Here is a 24,070-nt window from a genome sequence, read left to right on the forward strand (position 1 = left end):
TTATTAAAATTCACATTCAAGATAAAAAAAAAACACCACAAGACAATGCAGGATGAAGCAGTATACATAAAAGGCGGTGCCAGTACAGTGGTCGGTAGTTAGGATGTAGCAATCATATGGGATACAGAAGCGTAAAGACGTGGGTGTTTGAGTTTTAAATGTGGTAAGGGTTGAAACTGCATGATGGCAAAGAGGGAGTGCATTACGGACTGACAGGCAGGGCAAGGAGAACATTTATCAGAAAATTCACCATGGGGACTCTGGAGAAGCTGCAGCGATAATTGCTGTTGAAATTCTACAGTTTTGTTTGGACACTTATAAATAACATGCCCCCAAATCTTCTCCGTAGGAGTGTGGTTTAAAATGATGTTGCCACCTGTGCAGAGCTGTCTCAACATGGGCAACAGATGGGTGTGAGCAGATCTGACGGCCCAAGAGTCTTGGACAATGGTCTTGTGATGTGAAAGGCAGGAAAGAAGCCATTTCTGTTCAAGGAAATCATCAAGAATAGACTGAGATTCTACAGGAAGTGCAAGGATGGACAGCAGAGAAGTGCTGGAAAGTTCTGCACTTTGATGGCATCCTTTTAATTGTTTGGGACATCTGGAAAACCTTTTGTCTGGAGCAGAAAAGCAGAGCCCTATCAGGACTCTGTGTTGTGGCAACAGGAGAGCATCCTGTCACAATCCGTGTCTGGACTCAAAGACTGCGGTCCCTGTTGCCACACGTCAAACAAAGGTCTACATGGTAACTCTTGTGTAGGAATTACTGCTGAGGCTTAAGTTTTTTAAATGACCATACATCTTATTAAAAATACCTGGACACTTCCCACTTTATTTATATCATAAAGACACTCTATCGGTTTTTCAACAAATTATACTATCCTGTTTTGTATATTTGGTCATGATTTATTTATATGGTTGTTTGAAAGACACTACTGATTATTATTTAAGGGTGTGGGCAAAGGATATTCTTGCTGCAAGCAACTATGCCAACAACTGCACCACCATGTGCCAAACTTGTAAAATGTTTCAGTACATTGAAAATAAACTAAAAAACATTTAGAGAAACATTTCAAAACCGACAAAATGTATTCTTCAAAAGACCACAGAAACACATTAAACAATCTTTCAAAAGCTTTTTCAGACTACAGGACTGCTTTATCGAGTACAATTATGAAAAGGGTAACATTTCGCTGTTTCAGTTAGGGTTAAATTGCATTTTTCCAGCTGGAGTATCATTTTACTGCAGTGCATTTCCACAGGGAGGTCCAAATTTGTCTGATTCGATCAAATTAGGGCTGCAAGTTTTTTTTTTAATTATTATTATTAATAATAGTTATTTTGTCCAGTATATTTTGAATAGTGACAGAAACAGGGCAGAAACACTACAGAGAGGAAAATGCATTAAAAGCACAATACAGACCAGACTCTGACAGATTTCTGTCATCCAAGCTGCGGCAGAGTGTTGCCAAAGTCTGCAGGCAGAAGGCATATTACAGGCTAAAAAGCTGACAGATTGTGATTTTGCAACATAAATGATTCTGGCAAACCCGAAAGCCCCCCCGAGTGCTCTGCTGAGTATTGTTCTGCATTTTGGCTGCAGTATGCCTTGTGCTGAAAGTGCTGAGGGCAACAAGTATCTGGTAATAACTCCAGTCATGACAAGTCAGTAATACCAGGTTGTGTCGTACTGAAGAGGTTCAGCAGCCAGCGTGTTCATATATCCAGTCGAGTCCCACGGTGAAACCGCATGTCAGTCATTTTCTGCTAGCAATGACGAAATAAAAAAAACTTTCACACAATTATCCACCAGTGTAATTTATAGACATTTGAAATTAACTAAAAACAGGCAAGTTCCAAAAAGGTGAAATGCATGGTTGTTTTTAGACAGAGGGGGAGAGAATACAACTATTCTCAGGAGTTCAATGTGCAAAAATCAGGAGAGTAACAGCAATTATATTCAGCTGCAACCCAACCCCCCCATAAAAAGATACCCGATAAATGCTGACGTTCACAATAAGATGCCTATTTAGGTCTAAGCATAGCTCAAATGTAGTTTGTTGCTTTCTTCTTATCTTACTTTGTCTTGCTGTGATGTGGTCTTAATATTATCAGTCCCCATGATAACCAGTGTCCGAATAATGCAGTCAGTAGAGAAGCAGATAGGAAAAGGAGCCTGTATGCTTCCTTTAGGATAGGAACCTCACGGGGTCCCTTACTGGTGCTGAGGAGCTACAGTATAAGGAATCCCACAATCCTTTGCGTGACGTAATGTATGGCCAGAGTCCACCTCTTGGAAATTGACGAAAATGTCCGGAGAGGAGAGAGCGTGCACATATTACAAATTATTGGTCATCCATTTAGATAAGAGGACTTTGGCCATCTATGCCTTTGTTGTGTATAGCAAATAAGATCCAATAGAAAATGCAAAGCAGGAAATACACTAGCCGTGTAACATAAGAGGCGCAGCTTATGGGCATAATTTTAAGAGCGGATATTTATGCCAGACGGTGCAAAGTAAGCGCGTTGTGCCCATGTATTTTGTTTCTACTGTAAATGTATTGACTGATTAAAATGAAAAGCTAACCCAAGCGTAGGACGCGCGTATGCTGCAACACGTCTGGTGTATTTCCTCCATAACAGTGTAGCTGCAAAGTTTCAGATTAGAGGAAGCAATAAAATCGTCGGCTGTGATGTGATGAAACACAATGTATATATACTTATTTGTTCATAACAGCTACACATCCATGGCAAATAAACGTAGCATACAATGTGTATCCACCATTTTCTGTCAAACAAAACCTATTTGTAAAATAAAAAAAAATTTAAATAAATAAAATAAAATCATCATGAGTCGCTTCCCTCAAGCTGTATGCAAACGAAATGTCGTTCTGTACGCACTTTGTGCATACAAAATGACAAATAAAGTTGTCTAAGTCTGTCTAAGTCTAAGTTCTATGGCCACTCTGTTTAAGAGGACAATAACAAGCAATTGGACCGGTTACTGTTAGAACTAGAAAGTCTGTCTTAGTTTAAGACTTATTATATGTTGCATTCATATGTTTTGGTTTGTGTAATGGGAAGCTTCAGCCGTTCGCTACAGTTGTCTAACTTGCATGTTTTGTAGGTCTTGACCGGAAGGCACAACAGGGTTCTTACTGTTGACCCCATGAAAGGTTGAGGAACAGGAGCAAGGAGCTAGAATTAGAACGTTTCAAAAGCAGCCTAAGTATGTTGAATTAATGATTGGTCAAAAATGTCCTATATAAGGAAACCAGTTGATTGCATCAAAGTCCCGACAAGCAGCATTCACTCCTGATGAAGAAGCGTAGAGCCACAGGGAGAGTCGTCTGCATTGTCCATGGCTTTGCAGCAATCCCTCATACTGAGCAAGCATGAAGCGACAGTGGAAAGAAAAACTCCCCTTTAACGGGAAGGAAAACCTCCACCAGAACCAGGCTCAGTATGAACGGTCATCTGCCTTGCTCCACTGGAGGTTACAGAAGACAGAGCAGAGACACAACAAGAGAGACAAAAAAGCACAGAAGCACACACTGATCTAGTAATCTGTTCTACATTAGATGGTAGTAGCGGGTGAGCCGTCTTCTCTGGATGATGTCACAGTTAACAGAACGCCAGACCAGGTGTACCTACTATGACGATAAAAGAGAGAGAACAGAAAGTTAAAGCAGAAATGACAACACATAATGCATAATTGAAGAACAGTAGAACTCAATAGAGTGAAAAAAAAATTAGATCCTGGTATCCTCCAGTAGCCTAAGCCTATAGCAGCATAACTATAGAGATAGCTCAGGGTAACATAAACCACTCTAACTAACTAGTTTTGTCAAAAAGGAAAGTTTTAAGATTAGTCTTAAAAGTAGACAGGGAGTCTGCCTCATGGACCAAAACTGGGAGTTGGTTCCACAGGAGAGGAGCCTGATAGCTAAAGGATCTGCCTCCCATTCTACTTTTAGAGACTCCAGGAACCACCAGCAGACCTGCAGTCTGAGAGTGAAGTGCTCTGTTAGGAACATACGGGGTAATCAGAGCTCTGATATATGATGGAGCTTGATTATTAAGGGCTTTATACGTTAGAAGGAGAATTTTAAATTCTATTCTTGATTTAACAGGAAGCCAATGAAGGGAAGCTAAAATAGGAGAAACATGATCCCTCTTGTAGATTTTTATCAGAACTCTTGCTGCAGCATTTTGGATCAGCTGAAGACTTAGAACTATAATTTGTGGACTTCCTGATAGTAAAGAATTACAATAGTCCAGCCTTGAAGTAACAAATGCATGGACTAGTTTTTCAGCATCACCCCTGGACAGAATGTTTCTAATTTTCTCAATATTCTGGAGGTGTAAAAAGGAAACTCTAGAAACCTGTTTAATATGGCATTTAAATGACATGTCTTGGTCAAAAATAACGCCAAGACTTTTTACTTTATTATTATTATTATTATGCATTTGCCGCTGACCAATAAAAAACTTGTGCTAAGAAGGGCATCGTGTTAGTGGTGAAGCATGGCGGTGTATTATTAGTATAATTGTTTGAGAATGTTGTAGTTTGAGACTGTTCCATAGTCTTGCCTTAAAAGAAATAATGCTTTGCTTGAATTTATTTTGAAATGTGAAACCTGTGCTACTTAGCAGTAGTTTCATACAATGATTCCTTAGTTGGGAGTGATGTCTTTGAATTCACAAATATAAACCAGTTAATAGAGCTTCTTATTCAGGTAAATGTGTTGGGCGCAAATCAAAAATCACTCACTTTGGGAAGCTCTTTCATTTATTATTTTAATATTGTTCCAGATTTAAATAAAGTAGCTTAATTTAATCTGTGTTGAAAGGCTGAAACATCTAAATGCCTTAGCGCTTGTCTGCCTCAAATACAAAGCTAAACTAAACAGAAGCAATGAAAAACAAACAAATTGAGCTTTGTTGTGGGCAATGTTCTTAGATCTTTTCTCATGTCTTCTGTTAATTCCGACATGCTAATTAGGCGTGGAATCCAATTTTCTTCCGTGGCTCAGTTAAGGAAATATGCATTATTTAAGGGGGAGAATTAATGCTAGACTGGCAAAGGAACAAAAGCGGCAAGATGCAGCTTTTGCAGACATAAGCGACGATTGTAATGAGAATGACGGTGTAAGCAAGGAAGACATCATCGGGACAGGTGATGATCACGATAATGGCAAAGTGTTGGCAACTGACGCGTCGGAGCCAAAAACATGAAGGAGGGTCGCTGACCTCGGATTTCAGTCCTATTCCCGCTACAAGCCAAATCCTAATAGAGTCCATTAACAGAAGGAGAGGGAGAGAAAGCCCTGACTCTGGAGTAAAGTCTGCATATGTGATGACTTGCAGTCTGGCCGGCTGAATGGAGCAGGCTCAGAGCCTGATAACCTCCTCTTTCCTTATTATTTCCCCTCATTTAACTCACTCTGTGCCTCCATCAGAGTCCATTTTCCCGTGTGTGTGTGTGCGTGTGTGTGTGTGTGCGTGTGTACAAGTCTCGGACGGGGAAATCTCTCACTCCTGCAAGCACGTCTGTTATTTCACAGCAATTTTGGATAATGATTTATTTTACAATCCACAATTGGAAGGTCTTCCGCTTGAAAGAGGACGATAAAATAGTAATCCCATTGCAATTATGTCGTCCGAGATAGTCGCATTCATTGGGATTCACTGATACAAACGGCACAGACGTAACAACATTTTGGTATTATTCTGACAAACATGTCCCGCTAGCAGGCTTAGCAGCCCTGAACAGTACATGCAAGACCTCTAGATACACAATATACTGCAATATGTCATTCATCAGATGTTGTTCTGCCAGATGAGTCAGATCTCAACATTTCTGTTTACATGTAATATCTATCTTTTATTAATTATCAAAATAATTAACCCTATTTGTTTCACAACTTCATTTCTAACCGCTCTCTAGTTGTGTACCGAAAGTTACATTTGTATTTTAAGAATTGAAGTAGGCTTTAAATATAGCCAAATTATTGAAGCATCTTGCAAAAGGGGGTGTTGTACCAAGCTGAGAACAGGGTTTAGAAAGAGGCTTAATAACCCAGGGGAGGGCGTAGCTTTTGAAACATATGGTTCAGCCCACCCTAATGAATTTTGCACAGTTTCTTTCAAGTATCAAGTTTGGGCTGTTTCTCTGCAGAGACATGTCCCCCGTGGCTAATGCTTTGGGGTTTTCAAACATGCAATTTGGGCTCAGAGAAATTACTAAAATCTGTGTTGTGGAGGAAAAACTAAAAACTACAAACACCGATCACTTTCGGCTGACGCTCACACATTATGTTATCTCCTGACAAAAAGCATATTTCCAAGCCCTCATTGTTGTGGATCTCCTTCTCCGCAGCCCCAATGAGACATTAAGATGAGATGTGTGACATCTAAAAATGATGGATTGTTCCCAGCAGTCCTTTGGGGTTGAGTCTGTGTTACAATATCAATGTGGGAACGCTCACGCTGGACGGGAGTACTGGATACATCAAAGGAAGAATGCTATCTTAGCGCCAGATTTATGAGAAACTTAATCTAGAGACAGACCACTTCAGAGGAGGATGTTTTACTTTGTATGGTGAGCAGAGCCGACTTGAGGTATTAGCGAACTAAAGCCCCCGAACCCATCAGGTTGGCCCCCGGGAATGCTGGGATTTTCATGTAGTACATCAGAGGTGTAACTAGTTTTCACAATATCAGAAATGCTGTTACACTTGCTGTCAAAGTGAACTCTCCTTGGTGAGGTGCTGTCTGGTTGCTGTCGTTCTGTGACTGTCTGGCAAACTTAATATAAGTTATCATTAGGTCCAGGGACGTGAATAGAGCGAATGTTCTACGCTTGGAACCATCGATCTCGGACACTTATTTTGAAGCATAAAAGCAAGTATGTCTTTTGTTGTTGAGTCGGCAAAAAAATTACATGGTTGGGCCTGCTGACAAAAATTGATGCCTCCATCCATTTTATATCAAGAATCTTGAAGCATGTTTGGTACAGCAAAGATACTATTGTTTCGTAGTCACATAGTTTGACAAACCACCAGGTATGACCACACTAATGTTGGCACCTGCTACGTAGCTTGCTTTTGTTACTAAAGGGCTACATCACAGTTTTCCCACAATTTTACCTTTTAAACAGTTCTGTAAGTTATAGCTCCAGTGTGTAAGATTAGACACTAGCATGCATCACAAACGACCTAGCTGTTAAGCACGTATTAACTACTACAGAAGCCGAGAAATGTATAGGATGTGACAACGTAAAAATGCCCCCCATGTATTTTGTACCAAGCTACTGCTAATAGCTAATGGCTACGGTTATCGTGTGAAATGGTTTGCATGTTTTCTTCCAGTCGCGTTGTCGGCTCCCATTGCTCAGCAGCATTCTACAAATGACAAAGAGAGATGACGGAAAGTGTCCGCATTGTTTTATCTCTTCAAATGTTTTTTTCTTTTTAACAAAACTTTATTGAACACTTCTAGAAACCATCACATCCACTATTCTGTCCGTAAATGGCGCACTGCTCTGTGACGTCTCCTTCTGTTATCTGTGCACGTGGGTCGCTTTGCGGTTCTAAACCGTTCAGACAGCAGCATGATGTCAGGCACATTTAATAATAGCACGAATGCCCACCTCACAAAAGTCAAATTTCAGAAAAAAATCAGAATCGAGCATCAAGACCTGCAATGTGAACGTAGCCTCTGTCACATGTTGATGTGCCCCTGGGCAAGACACTTAATCCCCAGTTGCCTACCAATCTGCGTGTCGGTGTATGAATGTGTGTGCGTTTGTGAGTGCGATTGGGTGAACCATAAAACTTTCTGAGAAGCTAAAAAGTGTGCAAATAGTTCTTGGCATCTCATAAAACAGACATGTCCGTTTGCAAAAAAGACAAACAATTTACAGTCAATTTACAGAACGATGAAAAATACCATACTCTTCTATTCCCAATAAACAGATAAGTCCTTATTTTTGCTGAAACATTCATAACCACTAGAGTTATTTGAAGAAACAAATGTATTATTACTGTACATTCTTTTGCACATCTAAATTTATTCTCATAAAAGACTACACATTTTAGGGATGTATCAAAACACCAGTTGGACTAAAATCTTGTTTCATCTTTGATCTTTGAGAACCGGCATTTTGTTGAATCTGGTTTTAGAAAGGCTAATATTTGCTTAAAATCATTGGTAAGGTGACTGGATTCAGGTACTTACAGACTCACTTCCATACAGAAAACCCCTATTGCTATCTTCTGCTGTCACTTTATACATATCGTATCGATTAATACTGTATATTCTTCAGTGATGGTATCAAGGCTTTGGTTGATTGTATCTTTAATAATTTATCGGCTGGTTGTGCTGTTCTTTTTACATCTCTCTTTGCAGGTGGAGAAGCAGACTGAGGATGTATCGTTCTCTCCCTTTTTTGTCCTTTTTCTTTCACCTTTTCGCCTTTTTCTTTTTTCCTCTTCTACTTTGCTATTTCAGTGTCCATTTAGCATGAAATATTCCCAGCATAAATTCTAATAAAGCTTTTTGCATTTAAAATTCAAGCTGAGCACTACGGCGACAGCGATAATGCTCCACTTGTGAAAGTAAAATCTGGTGGGCTCTTTTTGACATTAAGGCAACAATTCTTATTGCCACATTGCCAGACAGGACACTACAAAAAAATAAATAAAATCAAACTCATTGGCAAATGTGTTGATCAGTCTTCATAGTTTGATAGCTTCAGCGTGTTGATGACATAGTCAGTCAGATTAAATGTAGGGGAGAGCAAATCACTTTCTGAAACTTATTTGTCTGTTTTCCATAGATGCTTGTGAACAGAATGTGTTCAATTTGGCCCCTCTTTCATCACTCTGAGATGTTTTGCGTTTTGTTTGGCTGGTGGAGGATGGGCCTTAACGGAAGTGGGCGCTTAAATAAAATTTTGACTCCTGTCACTCAGAGTGACACGAGTCAGCTGCATTAAACAACCCGTGTCAAGCTCTGGAGGAAGAGTTTAAAAAAACAAGCAATAGAGAGACAGGGCTGTTTTCACCAGCAGGCTGAGCAGATCAACGGGGTTCGCCTTTAAGCGGCTTCTCTTTAGCCTGTGCGTCGGACGTGATATTGACAAATTAAGCGAGGCAGCAGTTTGGTGAAGATCAAGGAGCTGCGGCGTTCCGGGCAAAAACAACAACTCCTCAACACTCTGAAGCTGGGAGGCTTAATTACCAACTGGAGGGAAGGCTTCGTTTAGAAAAACCACAGGGCTCTTACTGGAAATCAGAGGTGCTAACGCGTTGCCTGCCCATGCGAGGTCAATGGCAGACAGCTGAGGAGCGGAGAAGTTGTTGCCCTCCCCCCAGTATATTCACCATATACTGAAGTTTGTATCTTAAAGCAGCCTCTTTGGTTTATCAACTGCTGTTTTGAATCATTATCCATATCAAGTGGAGTAATTAGCTAACAAATGTAGAAAGGCGCCCCTCGAATTAAAATGCCATGGGCGCTGAGAGATGGAGATAAATTATTTATGCTGCTTTGATTAGCGCTAGATTACTTGAAGAAATGAGCATTCGGGCTTTTTTTTTTTTTTTAAGTCAAAACTGCTGCAGCAGAATATTGTGCCGAGGAAACTTCTGCGGGATGTTTTCTGTTTTTGGGGGAAAAAAGAGAAATACCAAATTCCAGTCAGTCGAGAAAATTAAATATGATTTCATGCTTGCTTGGGAAACTATTAGCAGCCCTTGAACCGTTTCCTATTGTCACATTACAAACACTAACGGGTGTATTTTATCCAGATTTTATGCTGTATACCAACACAGAGTACTGAAAAACTGTGAAAGGGAAGGAAACTAATACTGTTTTCACTGTTTGTTTACAGAAATACATATCTGAGAAATGTGGTGGGTACCTGCTAAAAAGCTGATTTTAATCTATTTTCAGTCACAACTCTGTTGTCATTTAAGTTTGAGTCAACTGAGTTCACAGCAGATTTGGTTGACTATAATATGACGTTCTAAAGAAATGGATGTGTTAGAGTGTCTTACATCTTTATGGGAAGTATTAGCTGAAATGTCTACCCTAGGATGGAATGGAAACAGATTTACTTTCATTTGAAACAATTTTAGTCTCACTGGTAAATTCTTAAACTTCTCCTACCCAGCCACACGCCTAAAAATAAATGATTGGAGTTTCGTCTTTTTTATTCATTAATGAAAACGGTCTTAGTTCTGGTCATTCTTCTCAAGTTTTAATTTAGCTTTCCTCCCAACTTTGCAAGAAATGTAGCAAATATTTCAAAAATAAATGTAATACTGGTATGGACCCTTTTAGTCTTGAACCCTAAATAAATTAGTAAACAGCATCTGCCATTTTGTAATTTAATCTGAGTCTAAATTCAACAGAGAAGCTAATCTGTGATGGAGTGAGAGGTTTTCTTAGAGAGTAATGGAGAACAAACAGCACCTTTGAGACCAAGGAACGCTGAAGACAGGTAAGATGTGAAGTTGCAGAGAGGTTTAAAGCAACAGTCGGTTATAAAGCAACATCACAAGCTTTGAACAGCTCCCAGAGCGCCGTTTAATCCATCATCCGAAAAATGGAAACAATATGGCACTACAATGACAACCTACAATGACACTGGCATCCACCTTAACTAAACAGACCTTTCACACAATATAAGTAAGTGAAGTTTATTTATAATGTCCCTCACAGAGACAATGAGCTGTAAAACATATCTCGCGTTGATTACAGAAGTAGCACTAGAGGAGCTGTAGAGTCCCACCTCACATGGGACAGGACATTGTAAGTCTTGCACTCCACAATTCTGCCAAGTCAGCATTTCTTATTAAAGGTAGACAAGAAAGCCGTAAGAAAACCCGCTTAAAGTTTGCAACAAACTCTGAAGGGGTAGAGCACAGGTGCTGAAAAGGGTGATCTGCTAAGAGAACTAAATTGACATTTGTGGCCAACGTGCAAAAGGCAATGTAGGGTGGAAAATATACATTCACCCTGAATATACCATCCCTGTTAGGAAAGAAGGTGATGGCCGCATCATGCTGTGGGGATGCTTCTGTGAAACAAGGATAGGGAAGATGGACGGAGCTAAATACGACGTAATCCTGGAGGAAAACCGGTTAGAGGCGGCCAAACACTTGTGACCGGGGCGGAGGTTTGCCTTTCATGTGAGCCTAAACACACAGCGTGGCCTGTTAGCATGGCCCAGTCAACGACTAGATCTAAAACCAACTGGTAATCTATGGCAGGGCCTGAAAACGGATGTTCAGACATGCTTTTATTCTAATGTGATTGAGCTTGAACTATTTTTGCATAAAAGAACTGGTAAAAACATTCTCTGGAGACATAAAGCTTGCAGCTGTAATTGCAGCAAAAAGTGGATCGACAGCGTATTGCAGGTGGGCTGAATACAAATACATGGCTGTTGGAAACCAGGTAGCCTTCTGCTTCACACATATGAACTGCATGTGGGTCTGTTGCATGCAATCGCAATAAAATAATCGGGATATGGAGTCGTCTAGTCTTTTCTTCTTTTGAAAAAAGTTTAAGTAATATTAATATTTTTCCAAGGCACTATATCCTTGTGTCTAATTTCGCCTGAGTACAGCAGAGCGAGATGCCAGGCAGCATCCCCCCCCCACCCCCCAGTCGTGCAAAACAAGCACTCACAGTAATAAAAGCCCAACTGAGGAGAGAACCAATGAAACAAAGGAAGCCAGCCAAAAGTCAGATAAGAATTTCTTATTATTCCAATAAAAAATACATTCATACAGAAATATAACAATTTTGCAAAACAATTTCAAATAAAAATTTCATAAAGCATAAACATAACAATTTTACAAAAGTTTCTTTTTTTTTATACAAAGATTCAGTTGAGAACAAAGAGCTGTGTGTGTGTGTGTGTGTTGTTTTTTTTTTTTCTCTGTGTGAGACAGAACAGCTGGGTGAGTGGGATGAAAGGGATGATGGAGAAGTGTAAATAGATGCAAGCAGAAAAAAAAAAAAAAAAAGAAAAGAAAATGATGCTAAATCAAGGCTCAATTATCACTTGAACGGTATTGGCTGCCGTTTGCACAGAATGGATGCCGCAGCAGCTCTTCGCCCATCAGAGGCATCGGAAGCAGCTCCCAAATCTACCGCAGCAAGCAGTTTCAAGTTTGTATCCCGTCTCCTGCGCCCGAGTGATCTAAAAATCCATAGGTGCCGCGCTTTGTGACTTGCTGCAACATTGGATTCCTACATGGAGGTCGCTGACCCCGGGGCAGGAGGGGACAGATCGCTTCATCCACAAGCGTTAATAAGTAAAATCCCTGCCACTTTTTTTTTTTTTTTTTCTCTCCTGGCCTTTTGCTCCAGAATCCGCCCCCGCCCCTCTCAATCTTTAATAACGTTTTCCTTTTTGCCTAATTTCCTCGCGCGTCGCGGAGGTGCACTCGATCACCCCCTCCTCCTCCCCGCCGGCCCGCTGCTGTGCTTTCCACATTACAGTTGCAGCTTGGCTAAAACAACCACGCTCCAGACAGGTCAATAACCAACCTACACAGTCAGCAGTCTGTGACAGATTCCATGCCAACAAAGCCTTTAGCAATTCATTACCGGGGAGGCGGTACAAGGCGAGGGCCTGTCCGACTGCAGCCTGTTAATTACAATAAATCTTTAGCCTTTTTTTCTTCAGTCCCACTTGCAGGGACGCAGGAACAGGGGACAGGAGGGAGGACCCGGGTTGAGGTACGCCAGCGTTAAGTTTCAAAAACGTTACCATTTCCGCTTAGAGAGCAAAACAGACACTGCGCTTCGCCCCTCCCCCAGCTGTTGCTGAGCACTGATGGTCGCTTCTACACCTGGCTGTTTACAGGAAAGACGGGTAGTTTGCAAAAAATTTTTTCCTTTTCGTTTGAAATAATTGAGTTAATACGACGAAGCGTATTAATCTGACGGTCATCTCGCAGCGACACTGTGAAAACGGAGCAGCACTGTTGCATTTTATTTTATTTTTTTTACCTCATCTTAGTCACTCGGTACCTTTGTGCTGTGTGAGATGAACTCGAGTACATACTACACAGTAGTTAACACCTTTAATAAATGAATTTAAGTGCTCTTAACATACAGCATCTGTCTTATATACATGTTACAACTTAATTTAAACGTGATAAGCAGCAGCTAATCCGCTGCTCTGTCTCATAAAAAAAAAAGAACAAGGAAAAAACAAGAATAAAGGCAATCAACTGATAATAGGTACTTTGCGTCAACAATTCAACCGCACCATTAACCATCAGGAAAATGTAACTATCGCAACAGTTTTCGTAATTGAGCCTTGATCGAGCTTGTAAAATTCACCCAGACGACAAATGCGACTTCCCCCCGGTGGGTAGGAGGGGGGGGGTGTCACTTGCATAAGGCACCATTAAGGTCAACAGTGCATTATTAGATAGAAAGAAAATGTATGCACACATAAAAAAAAAAAAATGTATGCAAAAAAAAAAAGTGTCTTTGAGGCATCAGATGGATGTGAGCAGCAGTGAAATCTCCAGGCAGATGGAAAACCAGAATGAAGAGGGAATAAAAAAAAAGTAGAGATGCACCGACCAATTCGCCAGGTTTAGGAATTGACTGATTTTCCCCTGATCAGCTCTGAACTGTGACCAGCAGGGTAAGATACTGACAAAAAAAGCTATTTTTTTCCATGTTAAATGCTTAAAAACTAAGAATCCCCTCCTTTTTCCGTCTACAAATGTATCGATCATCAGCATGTACTTTGACACGTGTTTTAGATGAATGAAAATAAAATAAAAATCAGGCAAAGGTTGAGGAAATACATTTAGATGCATGAAGAGGGAGAATTTATTCCTTCATTTTTTTTTTTGCTGTTGGATTCAAAGCTGCAACCCTAAAAACAACAAAGACGTTCAAAATTGGAATCCGACCTGCTCAAGCCCGATCGGCGCATCTCCACTTAAAAAACCAAAAGGGAGGAATCATGGAGGCTGTTATGTACAATATTGTAACATCTAACCGTTTGCGTTTTTAGCTGCACTTTTCATGAAACTATTTGCAGTCCTGATTACAGTGGAAACTGGAAATGGAGCGATCCCTAGAACCATGCAACACCTGTCTATGATACTGAAGTTAATAGTATAGTTGTGTTATACCTCTAAGCACACAGCTTATACAGTTGGGACTACAAATGGGCTTTGTAGCTCGTAGAAAAATAAGAAACCAGGCTACATAACACATTGCACATTTAGTAGCTGCACCAAAAAAAAAGAAAAAAAAAAAAAAAAAAAACACCAAAACAAAGCTTCTGTCTATCATGGAGGGCTCCTTTTCAGTCCCGGGTCACCCACCAGAAGAATTCACGTCCAATTCTGGTCAAACCCGAGGACTGACATGCTTCGGAATAAGAAGAAGAAGCAATTCCCCCTTCCCTCCCCCTCATCCTCATCTTCAGAGTCTGGGAGCCAGACAGACGAGGCAGGCGTGACCTGGCCTCATCCTCGCACTGCCACCTGGGAAACAACAGCAGGAATGTCTCCCCCGGCTCCGCCACAGAAACTCATTCAGTCCACAGCAACATTGGTACCAGCCCCGCACCAATCCGCACTCTTCGTCCCGCTTCTCCTCTTCCTCCCCCAGGAGGATGGTGGGTGGGGGGGGGTGGCGGCTGGTCAGCCAATCTCAGACATTCACAGTGCACACATGCTTACCTCAGACAGATTTTTAAAGTACCAGTGTATCTGCTGCCTGGGAGATGTCCCCAAAAACATCATGCACCATACATACCATTCATTCACTCGCTTTTTTTTGTTGTTTTGTTATTTTTTGAAGCAAATTTTTTTTTTTTTTTTTTTTTGTCCTTTTCTGCGTTTAAAGTCCTCGGTCGAAAAACATTTCCTTTCCCACGTCCGCGATTTCATCCTCTTGTTGCAACAGACAACCATCAGAGCGCCCTTCTCTAAGAAGAGAGGTCCCTGAGGCACTGGGTTATTTCAGTATGGTGCAAAACGGCATGCTTTGGCTGGAACACGCGCCCCCCCTTCCTCCTCCTCCTCCTCCTCCTCCTCCTCGCCACACTGCTCTCTGGGACAGTTCAACCAAGAGACCGGTTGGGAGATGGCGTGCGTTTGGATTTTTTTTTTTTTTCCTTCCCCTCTCTTCACCAAAAAAAAAATAAAAATAAAAAGCTAAGAAAAAAAAAAAAAAAAAACAGAGAGAAAAGGATTTCCCCTTCGCTGCGTTGCCCGGTGGATGCCGGCCCTGCGTTAGACGTGCCTCTTCATGTGAAGAGCCAGATGGTCAGACCTGGAGAAACATCTGAGGACAGAGAGAGAGGAGGGAAGGAGGTCAGTCACTAACGAAGGGAGTTTCTCATGAAGGTCAATAGATCACGAGTCAGAAAGGAAGAGACGATTTTCTATTCCACTTTGAATTTCTTCACATTATGTGAACCTCAAATCTCAATGTTCTTTTTTTTTTGGGGGGGTGGTTATGTGACAGACCAACAGAAACGCAGTGCAGAAGTGCGAAGTGAGAGGAAAAGGACATATGGGTTTCAGTATTTATTATTTTTTTTACAGCAAAAGATCAGCCCCCTGGAGCCAGTATCTTTCCATCTATTGGTCTTTTGCACGTCTAGAGATAAATTGTTAGTCTTTTTTTGTAAAATGGATCAAGCTCAGTGTTTAAAACATGGCTCTCCAACACTTTCTGCGGATTTTAAACTAGATTGGGGTGTTCCCGCAGAATGATGCAGCCCCCGCCATGTTTCACTGCTGGCACGGCGTGACTGCAGCGTTTGTGTTTTGCAGTCTGTGAATATCGGTTTCAAGGACTTGCCACAGGTTCTAATCTGGGTTTTGAACTAGCGTATGACTAAGCCACAGCATAACATGGTGTGCCGTGTCACTTTACTACCACGCATAGCGTGCGCGTGGCCCAGAAGTTTAATTTTGGTCTCATCTCACCAGACCGCCATGTTCCACATAATTTGCTGCGTTCCCTACAAAATGTGTGGCAAAATCTAAGCAGGGCTTTTTAATGGCTTTCTTTCAACAACAGCTTTTCGTGTCTCACTGTTAAAAGTCAAGATTGGTGGAGGGAGCAACTAATTCTGCGCTCTGATGAGAGGACCTCTGCAGCTCCTCCAGAGTCACCATAGGCCTGTTGGCTGCTTCTCTTCACGACACATCACTTACTGCGGTAGTTAGAGTAAAGGGTGCTGAATACAAATGTTCTTTTCAGGTATTTTTGCGCAAAAGGACTGGAAACAATCATTTTCATTCTGAATCCTAATAATGCAGTTTGTGTTGGTCTGTCATGTAAAATCCCTAAAAATAGACTGAGGTTGTTTTGTTTTTGAAGTTTTTTTTTTGCATCGTGATAAAATGGGAAAACAGTCAGAGGGGTATAGATACTTTTACAGGAATCAAGGACTGGATCTGCTATCTTAATCTTGATCAGGGACGAGCTTGTCTCGGGGGGGGCCTGACTGAGAAGCAGCAATGCTTTAAACCTTAGGAGAGCAGCGTCTCCACCACGCAGACAGGTTCAGATACAGCAGCGGCCCCCGTCCAGAGCGGAGGGCCCAACTCACCTGTCACAGTGATTGCATTTGAATGGCTTGGCCCCTGTGTGCTTCCTGAAGTGTCTGGTCAGCTCATCGCTCCGTGCAAAGCGCCACTCGCAGCCCTCCCACGAACACCTGTACGGCTTCTCACCTGCGGAGCAGACAGGGGAGACGTTAAAGGGACCCTACAGCAGACAATCCCCCCCCCCCCACACACACACACACACACCCGTCCCTCTCCGAGCCAGGCTGGGGCACTTGTTATTTAAATACATTCAAATCAGCGCCGGCCTTGGGGGTGGAGGTGACGCAACATAGGTGCCGTCAATCCACCCGAGACGGGAGATTCCACAGAGCCTGTTGGCTCAGTTCAGATTGAGATGGAAGCTGCAGCATGCGGAGAATGCAGACTGCATTGCTAAGGACCGATATAGGCGGGTAAACTAAGACCTGAAACACGCTACTGAATAAAAAATAAAAAAAAAGATAGAGACATTTAAATGACCATTGAAAACCCAGCGGCCCCTTTGCTCTCTCTCTCTCTCTCCCCCGCCCACTCACCCTTTCCCATGGTGAAACTCAATCTGTTTGCTAGTCTTTTTATCTCCCATGTGCAACCCCCCTCTCCCCCCTCTCCCCCTCTCCCTCCCTGCCTGCCTGCCATTCGCTCACTCGCTGGCTCCGTCAGTCACATTCCACATAGATTAGGTCACAGTTTAGGTATCCAGCCATGCAGAGCTAATGCTAGCAGCGCTCCAGCTGAGGACATCATGCAGCGTGGACCTTTAATTACATTACACAATGGCTGGACAATTCCATTAAGGCCAAGGACTGAATTAGCAGCACTTCCGGCATTACTTGATGCGTTTTTTTCCTTCTTCTTCTGTTCTAAACCTTTTACGGACGAACTGGTTCTCCTTTCACCTGAGCGGCCCCTCCTGCTCCTACTCTGTTTACATACACATAGACGGCATGTAGCCCCCCCTCCTCCCCCCCTGCTCCCACTCCCAGTGAAACCTACCTGTGTGAGTGCGCTGGTGTGCCTTCAGGTGCGAGCTCTTCGTGTAAACCTTACGACAGCCGTTGAAGTGACACCGGTGTACCCGCCTCCGGGCGTCCGGGGACGCGTCCCCGCACAGGGATCCAGTCTTTTCCGCGGCCTTCGCCGCCGCGCCCCCAACCCCGCCACCGGTCCTGATTTTGACCGGCACGCTCAGCCCGGCGTGCGTGGCCACCCAGCCGTTGACGCCGGCGGCCATGCCGACGCCGGCCTCCGGGGACGACGGGGGAGTACTGATGACCGAGGGGCTAAAAGGTCCAGAGCCGACCAAGACGGACCCCAAGGGGTTGGAGGTAAAGCTGTGCGTGGGGGAGAGCTCCTCGAAACTGTCCGAAGCCTCGCTGCTGGCGTCAGAGTTCACGCTGTTGCTGTCCAAGATCTGGCTGTCCTGATTGTCCTCCTCGTGGGCCGGGGCCAGGCTTGGCTCCGACTCGGCCTTGGCCTTGTCCCCACAGGCCAGGATCAGCTTGCTCCACAGGTCCTCCTGGCCCCCGAACTTCAACTCGGACGTGGAGACGTAGGGCTCGCTCTGTAGGTAGCGCTCCAACTCCAAGCAAGTCTGCCAGAATTCAAAAGGAGAGGAAAAATGTTATTGCCACAGCCTCCCGGAGGAGAGGAGGTTCACTCACAGCAGCAAAAACGCCTCTGCGAGGGAAATCCTCTTAAATCATGCATGTGCACATCCCCAACATGCTTTTTGGGCGGCGTGACGTCTATTGGCTAAACGCTTACAGACAGGAAGTGCAAACCCGGGAAACCCCAGCTATTCCTGCACGTTTCAGGGACCAGAAGCTTGGAGCTTCAGAAATTCAGGAAGCAGAAAGGATTTGATTCATCAGTGCATCATTTCTAACAGCTATTCAGAGCCCCAGTGGGACACTTTACGGAAGCACATCTTGTCTTCATGTGCCAGGAATGTTCAATCTTATCATGGCAGACCTGAATGACTCATGGAGGGGGGGGGGGGGGAGAGAGAAATGGCACGTCTTGTTTCATATTTGATCCTCATCTTCCCCTCCCCGAATACCTATCGAGCCTAAACAGCGACATGGAAGCGAGCCAGTGGAAGTCTACAGCAGCAAACGTGCGTTGTCATTTCGGCACTCCAGCGCCGATGACTCACTGAGCAAATTTTAGAGTCCTTTTAAGGAAGACGCTCAAACTTCCCCCTGCAGCCTCAAAGGACCATTCAGCCGCCTTTCCACCAGTGCACATGCTGAGATGCAATCGCAACCTCCCCTCAGCAACCAGCAAGTCCAGTTAAACACACACTGCAACTTCCAGTTTACTTAAGATGCATGTGTGTGTGTGTGTGTGTGTGTGTGTGGGGGGGGGGGGGGGTTACAGTGAAGAGAGAAGTGGGTTTTCATTAGATGCTTATTAGATGCCAAAGCCTGAATATTTGTCTTCAGGTTTTGGCATCCCCAAAACAGCTGGAGCCTCAAAAGTAGACCCCCCCTTTAAAATTTGCTGGTCACGCGACTGCCCCCTCCCTCCCAGTTACAATGTTGCATCCACATACTCTTTTTGTTTAAATGGTTTCCTGTGTTGAGTGGGTTCGTTTCATCCGTTTCTTAATTCATTCACTTGTTCATTTGCATGTGGAGTTGCACCAACCAGGCTTCTTCACCTGGTCTGACCTGCCAGCTCCAGTTTCTCTCTGGAAAAACTGCTTTTCTACAAGCACTAAAACCCATGAAAGATAAAAAATAAAGTATTACATTAGGGTTAAATCTAGCACAAAGTTAAGAAATGACACAATTATTCTAATTTATAGATGCAATAAGAAACTCATAGAAGTCACTGAAAGTTCAAGCTATTTTTTTTTTTTACATTTAAAAAAAGGTGGGAGTTCTTGGTTTGGATACTTTTTCTGTATCGGTGTGACAAAAACAAACCAAAACGTAAAGATTTTTCGTTGCACCACAAGTACAGTTCAAACTTATTCTCACATCATAACAGATACAAATGAGGAGAATGCTTTACTGTCCCACGGTGGGCATGCTCAGGTGGCCAGCGACAGCTTTCTCTGTCTGAATGTAGCACAGAACGCACATGTCGCTGTGCACTGCAGGCCAGCTGGTCCTCAGCACTTTTCCCTCACTTACAGTTTGACGCTGGGACATATTTATGTCTGGACGCAGAAATATAAACACTGACAGCCATGTGGCGGCAACTAAACGAGTGCCACCTCTCACCCTATTAGGTAGCGTCAAAGCTAAAGTTGACTAACTCTGTTGCTCTACGAATGGCTCTATAAAAGAAGCACATTCACCTGAGAACTACCACTAAATTGAATGTCAGTGTTCTATATGTGTTCAAACATTAAAAAAAGAAATCTAGTAGAGACATAAATGACAAATATTGCCAGCATAATTAACATGGTTGCTTATGCTGACCCGAGGAAGACAGCTAGATCATGTCATGCTTTAATTTTGCCTTTATTTTGAGAAAAGTTGTCATTCAGCGACTACAGCGTAATAAGTAAATCTTTTTGGCTGCTTTTTGTTTTCATTGTGCCCCCCCTCCCCCTCCCCTTCCCCTCTCCTCGATTAACAAAACTTTCTGGAAGCGCCCCTGCAGCCGTCACTCAACACGTCCAAGTCGCGCTCTGTGGCCACTACTCATGCGCGAAGGGGTTGACATTTCGTGGCGTCACGTCATGTGGAGTTCATTCAAATTTCACGGCGAACACAGGTGAGCGTCACGGCGCAGCAAAACACCGTCCTGTCAAACCAAACGCGTGGCAGCCTCGCCAGGTTACCGCTCGTCCGTCTGAACGCGTTCAAACTGCGCTTCCTCCCGCGTCATCCGCGGTTATTGCTCAGAAAAAGGGAGGCGAAAGCAGCTCCGTATATGTTGCAAAAAAGAAATAAAAATATAATAATAATAATAAAGCACGCTGCTGCTGCTGCTGAGGGAGGGACGCGCTCCTCCATTCATTCTGGACGCAGCGCAGCGGGAGCTGCGTGAAGCTGTCACTGTCAACCGGAGCCGCTGCAGCGGCAAGCGTGCCCACCCAACTTCATCATACCGAAACCGAGAGCGAAACAGCTGCTGGTGCCCGCGGTGCCTTGCCACCGTTACAGGAGGGGGGAGGAAGCGGGTCGTCTATCAACTTCTGGTGCGCCCCAACCGGGCCGTGTGTGATCTACTGACAGGAGCGTGAAATCCGCTCAGTTCCGCCGAGCTCGGCCGGCGGAGAGTAGAGGAAAAGAAGTTATATTCACCTGCTGCCAGTACTCCTCCAGGGATGGTAAGGCTGAGAAATAGCCCGTGTCGTGAACTATTTGAAGTTCTTGAAAAATACTACACATCGGTAAAACATCCATTTTTCTTCCCCGAACTTGTTCGTCTTGGGAGAAAAGGGGGGGTGTGGGGGGAAGAAAAAAAACAAAACAAAAACAAAAAACGAGCGATCTCTACACCCGCGCTTTAAATATTTAGTCAGTGAGAGCAATAAAGAGCGGTCCCCTCTGCAATGCAAACGTTGGCTTGTTTTGAGCAGCAGTCCCCTCCGTCAGTGCTCCACTTCCTTCTCCTCTCTCTCTCTCTCTCTCTCCTTCGCAGCGCTCAGCTCAGGTTATTTGCAAACAGCGCACTAGACTGGCTGCCGGACAACTGCGCTCTGCAAACTTCCCCTATTCAAACCTGGACCCCGCCTCCTCCCGGCTGCCGCGCCGCGGCCAATCAGCGCCGAGCAACGTGCGCGACGGCGAATGATATCACGGGTGGCCAATCGGCGACCTCCTACGACCGAGCGTGGCCCTCCGGACGTCTCGATTGGCTGTCTCGGTTGTCACTTGCTCGAGCCCGATTGGTGGGTTATTTTTGGCCTGTATATAAGCCGGTGATGAGCTCTCTTTCCCCGTAGTCTTGACTGTCTGCTAGGAGTTTCGCCACAGACAGCGCATGTGAGCCGAAATGGTCTGATGTGGAAAACATAGCTGCAACTTTGACACGAGTAACTTGCAACAGCGCTGCTCAGAAGGGCTGAGTTCGAGCTGTAGCTGTGGTGAGCAGAATGTGTTGACACCAGCTACAGGAAAGACTCGGTGACTAAGAGTTGACAGGCTATTATTATGGTATCACAACACACATGACCTAAGAGGAAACATTTGTCCTCTCTCTCTCCAGCGTTACGACTGACTTCATGAAATTTAAAGCACACTTCTGCTTTAGTTTTACCCCGAAAGGCTGGAAAGATCAAAATGTGTTCACTTCCCCGATAGCAGAAGTTTGACTAGATTAGTTAGGAAGAAAAAAAAAAATCTAGCCTAATTTGCACTTAAAAGAGCAACATGAAGAATTAATATTCAAGAGCAGTTCCTCAAAGTTATGAAGTTTGTTTTACCCCAGTTTAGATATTATGTTACATGGGGGGGGGCAATCTGTATAAATTAAGTCGATTATTCCCAAGATCATTTTAGACAAGAGTAAGCAGTTCACACTGCAGAGGTGGTTTCAACTAATGCATGAAAACAGTGGTTCTTGTTAGGCTTTTTGTTGCAGCCAAATGTTTGAGGTTTCAATGAGTCGTGCTGGGTTTTATTTATATTAGCTCACAATAGTCAAATTTTTTCTTCTTTCTTTTTTTAGGAACAAGAAATGACCTTTATTGTCCCCCCGGTAGGGAAATTTAGGTCAACCAGAAGCAAAGTGAAAGATAAAGGAAGCATTCAGATTCACAAAGAGGTAAAACATGAAAAAAAATTAATAAATAAAGATAAGAAACTGGAGAGACAGGGCAAATTTACAACATAAGACAACACATTGTACAGTTATTAAAAATAGCATCCTCAGATCAAAGAAATTTGCAACTGAGTAGGATGATTCATAAAATGTGCAAAAGGTCCATGTGTACGTATGCATAAACAGCAAAACCACACTATTTGTAAGAACTGTGCAAAGCAAAAAAAAAAAAAAAAGAAAAAGGAAAAAAAAGCAGAGATAAAACATATTGAGTTTGTTGGGAGCAGTCAGGGGTAGTATGCAATAGTTCTATGGCATTTATGCAATATTTTAAACAAAAATGTATATTATGTCCTAAACATAGTTTTTTTTAAAAGAGAAAAGCAACAGTTATTCCGATTTATGTTAAAGTAATACTATAACAACTGTCACCTTTATTAGCATTTTTATTTTGGATAAAAAAAAAGTAAAAGTAGAAAAGGAACACATGGGTAATTTAGTATTTTCGTGGTACTTATTGTGCAGAATGTACCTATTTTAGCTTCCATTAACAGTTAGCCAAACACAGGTCGCAATGGGCGTGAGGTAAAAAAATGGAATAAAAATTCACTGGATTTATGTGAGTGTTAAGTGGTCCTTGTCAGTAGCATTTAGCACAACTCCAAACATGCATGACCTTGCATGGTTGGTCCACACTCTTTCAGTTTCTGAGCCTGAAGAATGTACAGTTGGCTTAGGACAGTTGGCTAAAACTTTTCAAATACTGCAAAACTCAGCACTCTGCGTGGTCCCTTTTCCAGCCCTTTCATCAATGTATTCCCTACATTCAACTTCCCCTGGTCAAATTGCTCAGTAGCCTTCTTTCATCCAGCTGACAGGCAGTGCACAGCAAAGGGTTGTGGAGAGGCAGCGCTGCTCCGCTCTGTGCTTCAAGCAGAAGCACAGAGCGGCAAAAAAATTTGCCGCACTTTCAGGGTGTAGGAAGATCTTGCGGTATTGAAACCTTACGATATTTTTCATGAAAGTGGAGTTTGTCTGTCGTTGTGTGATTTATTTGTCTTGCGAAATAAGTCCTAATTTGTTACTATGATCGCTGATGTGGACGTGAGAGCTTTGAGCTTTACACCCTCTATCTGTGTCTGGGACTTATTTTGAGTAATAAATAAATCAGGTAAATAATAAGCTCTTGTTCATGCTCATGTTGACAGAGTCAGGTAATAAACATGTCATCGGGTTGGCTGACAACACTCAGTTACAAACACCTCGAAGAGACTGCGGCGGCGTAGAGAATAAAGAAACGATGGCTACGTGCCAGAAAAGATACAAACAAGTTGTGAGTCACCGTGAGAATACCTGGAGTGGCTAAACCTTAGCTGCTAACAACTAATTTGGTCATCCGCTCGGACGTTTCCGTGTGACGCTACACCAAAGGGCAATTTCACACCTCCTATTGTGAGTCGGGACTGCCTTTGATCATCGCTAACAACAAAAACTATAGAATTTAGTGTGATTAAACTTTGAATTTAAACGATTTTACATCCAACTGATTATTTAAAACATAGCTGGAGACTTTATGCTGTTTAAGAAAGCGCGCAAATTGAAAACTTCTATGTATTTTGTAAAATTTCCTCAACTTTAGAGTTCGATGAGCATTAATAGCTCAGTAGTGACTGGTCAAAGTTGGACTTGGATGTTGTAAGCTGATTGCAAACACGCAGT

General features: G+C 43.0%; 1 protein-coding gene across 1 annotated transcript; it reads right to left on the reverse strand.

The window, feature by feature from the left end:
• Positions 1-11,762: 11,762 nt before the first annotated feature.
• Positions 11,763-21,277, reverse strand: klf6a (Kruppel-like factor 6a). The gene is made up of 4 exons (XM_012865064.3): positions 20,890-21,277; positions 17,621-18,218; positions 16,627-16,750; positions 11,763-15,347 (listed from the first exon to the last, which is right to left on the reverse strand). Exons 1-4 carry the CDS (start codon positions 20,989-20,991, stop codon positions 15,296-15,298), a joined length of 876 nt encoding a protein of 291 aa, XP_012720518.2. The 5' UTR covers positions 20,992-21,277; the 3' UTR covers positions 11,763-15,295.
• Between the last annotated feature and the right edge of the window lie 2,793 nt (positions 21,278-24,070).

The sequence above is a fragment of the Fundulus heteroclitus genome, chromosome 21, assembly GCF_011125445.2.
Source record: "Fundulus heteroclitus isolate FHET01 chromosome 21, MU-UCD_Fhet_4.1, whole genome shotgun sequence".
Classification (NCBI taxonomy): Eukaryota; Metazoa; Chordata; class Actinopteri; order Cyprinodontiformes; family Fundulidae; genus Fundulus; species Fundulus heteroclitus.

Excerpts from the sequence above, each read along its gene's own strand:
- klf6a (XM_012865064.3), bottom strand. The coding sequence starts at position 20,991 with ATGGATGTTTTACCGATGTGTAGTATTTTTCAAGAACTTCAAATAGTT. Across the intron at positions 16,751-17,620 it reads ACACCAGCGCACTCACACAG|GTGAGAAGCCGTACAGGTGT; the intron begins GTAGGTTTCACT and ends TCTGCTCCGCAG. Across the intron at positions 15,348-16,626 it reads AAATGCAATCACTGTGACAG|ATGTTTCTCCAGGTCTGACC; the intron begins GTGAGTTGGGCC and ends CTCTGTCCTCAG.